The sequence below is a fragment of the Callionymus lyra genome, chromosome 6 (genome assembly GCF_982586985.1).
Source record: "Callionymus lyra chromosome 6, fCalLyr1.hap1.1, whole genome shotgun sequence".
Classification (NCBI taxonomy): Eukaryota; Metazoa; Chordata; class Actinopteri; order Syngnathiformes; family Callionymidae; genus Callionymus; species Callionymus lyra.
In genome coordinates, this window is record NC_141823.1 from 8,970,552 (window position 1) to 8,978,010 (window position 7,459).

A 7,459-nucleotide genomic window follows, 5' to 3' on the forward strand; every position below is an offset into this window, starting at 1 on the left:
AGTTTGATAGGGAGGTTTTTGGATAAATAATTAAGCATCTTTGCTGGAAATTATTGTGGATTTCAAACGTAAATTTAAAATCAGAAAACAGTATCATCATATCATGTGAATGATGCATCTACAACTTTAACTTTATTATCAATAACACTAAATGTGTGATTAGATTTAGTACTTACAAGATTGTTTATTAAACATTCCTAGAAATTATCATGGCTTTTTTACAGCCTGTTATATATAATATGGTGATTTATTTATAGTTTTTTTTCGTGGATTTCCGGATTTTAATCGTTGAGTTGCATTCAAGGACTGTATATTTAATTCCGAAGGTTGTTTATTATGAATAATTCGTAGTAAAAAAAATGTTTTGATACCTTAACTGAACCAATTTACTTCACTGTTATATTCACACATTTATTTTAACTATATATATTATTCATTACTTTCTTTTTTAAAATAATAAAACCTTGTAAACCGTCGAATGTTGATGTAATAAATTGGTTTTAATTCGATTGAACGAACCACACTTGTTCAGGCTCAGCATGACGTCCCTCCTCTTCCTCCTCTTCCTCCTCTTGTTGCGTCTTCTGCAGCTGCTGTTGTTTCCACACCGGAGTCGTACTCTCCACACGCCACTCAGACTTGAGCCGGTGAGCAAGGCATCCTCTCGTTTCTGACGGTTCGTCTCCATCCGTTTGCGGCAAAAATTCCATTTCTTTCCAAGTTACTAATACATAACTCAACAATAATAGCGTCATTTTTTGCGCATTATTAGTATTTTTGTCAGAATATATATCTGTACCACACAAGATATGTGTAAGAAAATTAAAACTAATATGATATAAAATTAAGGCCTGTACATTACTTTTTGATTTTGTCGTTAAACTTTATATATTTCTTGTAAAAATATTTGTAAGATTTTTATTTCCACTAGACGTACTTTTTTTTGCGCCAACCTTCTCCCACTCGAGCCTTCACCCTAAAAAAAGAGAAACAATTCTCACAGAAAGTCCCTGAAGGGGTTAAAAAAAAAAGCCATAATGACGCTATTTAGCGGCTGATGTGTCGCCATCACTGCTCAACACCGTGTCAGATTAAAATGGAGAGCTCGACTGGAGGACATGAAGGCTCAGGGAATTATGGGAAATCTCAGGGGAGATTTGAAGGAGAGTAAACTACGGAGATTAATGGCGGTATTGAGGGGTCTCGCTGAATGTTATAAAATCTATACATCTATCCGTCTCTCTGTCATCATCCTTCTTTTCATAAAATTAATGGACATTTTTCAATATGTATTATTAATAATTGTATTCAACGTGATCAACAACGTATAGGCATAGAAAAAAAGAAGGAGCAGCGACCTGTCCGTGGTGTACACCACACTTAATAATTCATAAATAATGTATTTTTTAAATGACGCTTCATGTTTTATTTATGTTCCTATGGCTAATATTAATGATCATTATTACATATTATTAATTTCCCCCGTTTTAGTAATCTGTCATCAGTGGTCCGGGGGTCAAAGTTTTTCCACATGATAAATATATATTTAGAGATTTGGTTTTGGTCGGTTTAGAGGCCTGATGTTTTCCCTTTCAACGAATACATAAATATTGCTAGTGCTGTTATATTCAAAATTATGTAAAGCGTTATATATGCTGAATATCCTCGTGTACCCCATTTAAAAACTAAACAAATGCACATCAAAAGTACTTTACACTGCATGTGAGTATTAAGTATCAGTAATGATCAATGAAACTGTCGTAGAAATCTTTCAAAGAAAGAAAGAAATATAAAGAAATTATTTCAGTATTCCAAAAAAAGGGCAATATTCTATTAACAAACTTGGAAAAAAAAGGAAATGAATACATTTTAAAACCTAAATTTAAAACGTAAAAAATATAAAAAGTCAAAACGAAAAAATAAGGCCTCAAAGGCCTCTATGTAAAAAAAGGTAAAATAAAAATCTTAATGATTATTTTTTATTATTATTGTTATTATCGTAATTATTATTAGTATTATTGTTGTTACTATTATTAAAGCTTTCGGATTAAAATCCTCAAATCTCTCGGGACTGTGTGTGTGTGTGTTTTTCTTTTTTCCTTCCCCTCATATTTCAAGCACTTGTCAAAGTTGAGATAATCCTCCTAATAAGTGTGTGTTCACGCGATTGGCTACATTTTCTTTTCTCTCTCTCTCTCTCTCTCTCTCTCTCTCTCTCTCTCTCTCTCTCTCTCTCCCTCCCCCTCTTTCTCTCTTCCCCTTCCAAACAAGGCCGCTGATGCTGGGACTGCTTCATAACGGTCCTCCCCCCCTCCTCAAATTAGGCGCAAGTGTGACACCTACCTGCAGAAGTTGGAAGAGTTTGGGAGTATATGCCTCGAAATACGCGCGACGTTCCTCCATCCAACGCGCCATTAAAGCAGGAACCGTCTCCCCGTGAACGACATATAAACGTGCAGTATGTTCTAAACGCGAGTCTATTTTAAACAGGATCGTAATGAGGCCTAGATTTGGCATAAAATCGAGATCATTAGCGGATTTCAACACGTGACTGCGCAGCGTAAAAAGGCGATAGGTAATCGGGTTAAATGGCTCAGTGTTTGTGCTGAGATATAGTGCAGATGAAGCCATTTTTTTTAAAACATCGAATAAAAAAAAGTGGAAGAATTGGCGTAACGAAATGCTTTCTCTTGTGCAACAAAACTAAATTTAAAACCACATTATATTTTGACCATAATTGTTGCGTAATTTGACTCGTTATTTTTAATCCAACATTCACTTACAACTCTTTCCACATATTAAAAAATAGTGACGTATATATATATGTGAGAGATTATCTAGAAATTGCTTTGGATTGACTCCCCCTCCCCATATATATATATATTTAAAAAAAACACAATCGCTGCACAAATATATTCATATATTTTTTTCCATAATTTACTTCAAAGATAGTGTATCGTCCATTTTTTTTAAATACAAAAATGCTACATTAAATATACATGTTAATACAAATAGACTCCTGCAGCGATTAAGACCATTCTTGTTACACTGAAATTCAGAAACTAAAAAAAAAAAACAATAAATGAGGATTTTTTTTTTTTGTTCCTCACGAAAAATAAATAGAAGTCCGCAAGGTGTTAAATGTTTGACATACCTTTCTTGAGTTCATAAGGTGAGTCTTTACAAAGATCTACCTGCCCTCGGACTCTCTCTCTCACCAGAGCCTCGGCTCTACTCAACACAGTCTGGTTTAATCCATTGAAATGCGGGGCGGTGGTCGTGACCGAGCCGTGGCCGCTGTGCAGGTGTCCAAAAGTGCCCCCATAGTTCGTGTAGCCGGGGTAGAAGGGGGACGTGTAGTAGAGGGGCCTGGAGAGGACGGTGCTGCTGTTGTTGGGGAGGTGCGGGGAGGACCGGGGGGGCGAGGAGCCCATGTGCGCGTGGTGGCCCGTGGCGTCCGCGCTGCTTTTGCACCGATCCGACGACGTGGCGATCTCCGCCAGCGACCACAGTTTGGGTTTGGGCGCCGACGAGTTCGGGGGCGAGTGGATCACCGACGTCACGTTGCTGGGGACCGTCGTCGTCGTCGTCGTCGGCGGCGGCGGCGGCGCGTGATGGCTCAGGTCCGCCGGCTTGTCCTGCTGCTGCGGGACCCCCCGCTGGGCCGCGGAGGAGGGGGACGAGGTGGTGGGTTTAGCGGGGTCCGGCAGCGACACGTCCACGGTCGTCCGCTCCTCCGGCTCCTTGGACTCCGAGTCGCTCAGAACCGAATCTTTGCCGTCGTCTTTGAATCTGTCACAGCCCAAATCCCCAGGGTTCAGCAGCTTGTGGTCTGAAGCCGAGAGAAAAGAAAGAAAAAAAAACAATTAAAGCGGAGTGAAGGAAATGAGGGTTAAATTACCACAAAAAACAACAACAAACGAGTGAAGCACAATTTACACGCCATAATAAACGGCTGTGATTAAAACATACTTGAAGGTCATTAATAAAAAAGCTTCTTTTTTTTTTTTAAACTTGGCTCAAGTTCATTCATTCACTTTTAATACGATTTTCTTGTGTTTAATGAAACTTTTCTGCTACTTAATTTAGTCAGTTTGACTCAATTTCATTTTAATGATTAATTTTAGATTTTAACAATCTCTCACTATTAACCCTTCACTTTACACTTTTTTTTTTATTCGCGTCTCTGGATTTTAATAACACACAGCTGTGTCACATCATATTTTTACAATGAATATTTTCTCTCTCTAATCTCCTGAAAAACAGAGACACGTTTTGCCAAATTAAACTTACATTTACAGCAATCCCTTACAGAAAATGTATATATTTTTGCTTCTTTTTTTTCCAGTGGATGACAAAACAAGCATGTTGTCATGAATTAAAAATATTATAATATATATGTGTGTGTCTGTGGAATCTCCTAACGAATTACAAGCAGAAACAGCAGCTGTAGCCTCATAATGACGCGCTTAAAAGATGAATTGGCTGCTAAACATTTGGCGTCAGCAGCAATTTCAGCCTCTGAGAAGTCAAACGAGGGGACTTTGAAGGTGATTATTATTTAAGGCAATTGTCCCATTATAAATAATACACCACCATTAACCAGCAATCAATTCTCAACCCTGAGTGGAAATGACTGCGATGAAAAATTGATGATTTTTTTCTCTCTCTCTCTCTTTCTCTCTCTCTCTCTCTTCCTCCAACACCGACCTGCTTCTGTGTCTGTGGAGTCCCCCTTGTCTGCGGGCTTGCCGGGCTCGTCGTCGTCGTTCTTCTCCAGATCGATATTCTCATCCTCCTCCTCGTCCTCGCTGCGGTTCCGCGGGGTCCACGTCATCTTGTTCTCCTTCTTTAACCTCCGGCGGGCGTTGGCGAACCAGGTGGACACCTGGGTGAGGGTCATCTTGGTGATGATGGCCAGCATGATCTTCTCGCCTTTGGTGGGGTAGGGGTTCTTGCGGTGCTCGTTCAGCCAGGCCTTCAGGGTGGCGGTGGCGTCCCGGGTCGCGTTTTTACGGTAAGCCGGGTCCCCATATGGGTAGGTACCCAAGGGGGCTCCGTAAGGGTGATATCCTATTGACCCCGGCATCCCCGTCGTGTGGTCATAAGGAGAACCCTAAAAAAAAAAAACACAACCATGAAAGTTTATTATTTCAATTTATCGGATGAAAGAAGTCAGTGTAAAATAATCCGTCGTCATTTAATCTGTTAAAATACATTTTAAAATCAACTTTAAAGTGCGTTAAAGTTTTTTTTAAGGAGCGTCGCTGTCAAAATTCTTCTTGGATTCCTGTGGCGCACATTCGTTTTACAAAAGTGACGCACCTTTATATTTATAAATTACCTTTTCGGGTGTAAATTTAAAGAGTTTTGAATTTCAGTGACGACTAAAATCGACTTAAAAATATTGCGCGTGGAGTCAGGTTTGCGCCTTAAAAAACGAATTCTTGTTTTGAGTTGTCAGAATGAGCGCACTTTGATCGATTCCCCCCCCCAAAAAAAGGAGTTGTGGTCATGAAGAGAATATTATTCCCGGGTCAGGATCAATAATCACCTTGAGTTTACTCACCACGTACGAGGTGAAAGTGGCAGCGGCCGCCGCGTCCGCGCTATAGGGCAGATGCGAGTTGTACCCGGGCGAGCCGCCGCCGAACGCGGTCGATCCGGCGTAGGGCGCAAACGCCGATCCGGACGAGGATCTCCCAAGCTCCTCGGTCCTGGGTCCGGAGATCACGCTCGTGCTGTACGCGGGGCAGGAGTACAGGGCCAGAGACGCGGACGGCTGGTACAAATATCCCTGAGGATACGCCATACTGGAAGAGTGTTTTCAAACTTGCGCACTTTCTCCTCCTGGTTTTCTTTTTTCGTTTACGCGTTGGAGCGCATAGAGCCGTGCGCCCTGCTGCACAGACCCGCCGCCTGTCCTGCGTTTTATAAGTGGGAAATAAAAACAACAAGAGGCTTTAGACGAGCCTCTGCTGGTTGCTCCCTGGTCTGAGCCGCGTTCGTCTCTCTCATGCCCGTGTGGAAGTTTTTTTTAGCCGTCGGACGGGGGGCTTTTGCCTGGGAAAATGTCCTGCCAAGATGCTAAGTTGGAAATTGAGGATCCTGACGCCCACTTCGCTGAGCGCTACGCTCCTCCTCTCGGGGTGTAGTCACTGAGAGAAAAGAGGAGCTTCTGCTGGGTAACCATGCTCTCTCTCTTTCTCTCTCTCTCTCCCTCTCTCTCGCTCTCATCTCCCCCCTTTTTTTTCCCTCTCTCCCACCCGTCCCTCTCCCACGTTAACTAACAATCCGGCTCATTCTCTATTTCTCTATTTTTTCCTCTTTAACAAGCCTCATCGCAGTAAGTCCACCCCTCCTCTTTCTCAGAAAGGAGTCTGTCAACTTCTTACTTCCACATTTACCGCTTCTTTTTTTCTCTCTCTCTTTCTCTCTCTCTCTCTTCCACTTTCACACTTGATCAATAACAAATCGGCTGTGCCAGGACGAAATGTATCGACAGGGATTCTTCAGTGTCTCGTTATTCTCTCTTGAAAGAGTTGTGCGTAATAATATTGTCGCCCGGCTTCGACTTTTTTTGCGATGGGATTACTCCGCTTTTTTTTCCTTTCTTTTCTTGTGCCTTCGGTAAGATATGACAACCACACTTTTGCTTTTCTTTCATTGTCATAAATAATAAATAAATCAGTCGAGTGATGTCTCAGTATGTCATGCGCTTTTATTCGAGAGGAGATCTGATTTCAACCGACCAGATGTACAAGTGTGAGTATCTGCATTTAAAAAAAACGACAAAACCCTTTGCTCGATATTGCAGTTTTGTTCACGATAACAAGAATATGATTCATATCAGTGACTGTCGAGGTATTGGTAGCTGGTATTACACTTTATTTAACGCGGTACGGTGAGTTATTTTTGCAAGTGCAAGCGAACAATGTAGCTGTAATCCACATTTTAAAAAGTGTGTTGTTTTATAAAGAACGTTAAAGAAGTAGTAGTTTAAATTCTTATATAAATAGAATAAGTTTGTATGGTAGTGCATTTATTTAACGGTAGAAGCAGTGGTAAGTACATAGTAACATGCTGAATGTGCTGTTATAAATCATAAATATATACGTTATTTTGAACAATGTAATGTAAAAAAAAATAGTCATTGGTGTATTAACAAGTCAAATATCAAATTGTTAAGATGGTAATATAGACTTCTATTTATAAGTTGTCATTATGTTAACTATGTTTACAAATGCTGTAAATATTAAAGTAGTTTTATAAGCTTTTGTGTTCGTCATACTTAATCTTAAAAAGTAGAGGTTTTAATAGCGTGAATTTAAAAACAAATCACCCATTTTCTTTAACAATTTATTTTTATTTATTTAGACTACTGAGTGAATCCATCATAGCAGAGGTCGTAAACTATTATTGATGTCAATTATCCATCTTATTATTATGCTTATTAGTA

The 7,459-nt window shown here is 40.1% G+C and overlaps 1 protein-coding gene across 2 annotated transcripts; it reads right to left on the reverse strand.

The window, feature by feature from the left end:
• Positions 1-2,903: 2,903 nt before the first annotated feature.
• irx5a (iroquois homeobox 5a) lies at positions 2,904-6,658 on the reverse strand. Of its 2 annotated transcripts, none has more exons than XM_087793714.1 (3): positions 5,555-6,658; positions 4,711-5,116; positions 2,904-3,832 (listed from the first exon to the last, which is right to left on the reverse strand). In XM_087793714.1, exons 1-3 carry the CDS (start codon positions 5,810-5,812, stop codon positions 3,138-3,140), a joined length of 1,359 nt encoding a protein of 452 aa, XP_087649840.1. In that variant the 5' UTR covers positions 5,813-6,658; the 3' UTR covers positions 2,904-3,137. The 2 variants fall into 2 exon arrangements, with proteins under 2 accessions (XP_087649840.1, XP_087649841.1); XM_087793715.1 differs by having other exon boundaries at positions 5,570-6,656.
• Positions 6,659-7,459: the final 801 nt, after the last annotated feature.

Excerpts from the sequence above, each read along its gene's own strand:
- irx5a (XM_087793714.1), bottom strand. The coding sequence starts at position 5,812 with ATGGCGTATCCTCAGGGATATTTGTACCAGCCGTCCGCGTCTCTGGCC. Across the intron at positions 5,117-5,554 it reads ACGTGGTGAGTAAACTCAAG|GGTTCTCCTTATGACCACAC; the intron begins GTGATTATTGAT and ends TTTTTTTTTTAG. Across the intron at positions 3,833-4,710 it reads CTCCACAGACACAGAAGCAG|ACCACAAGCTGCTGAACCCT; the intron begins GTCGGTGTTGGA and ends TCTCGGCTTCAG.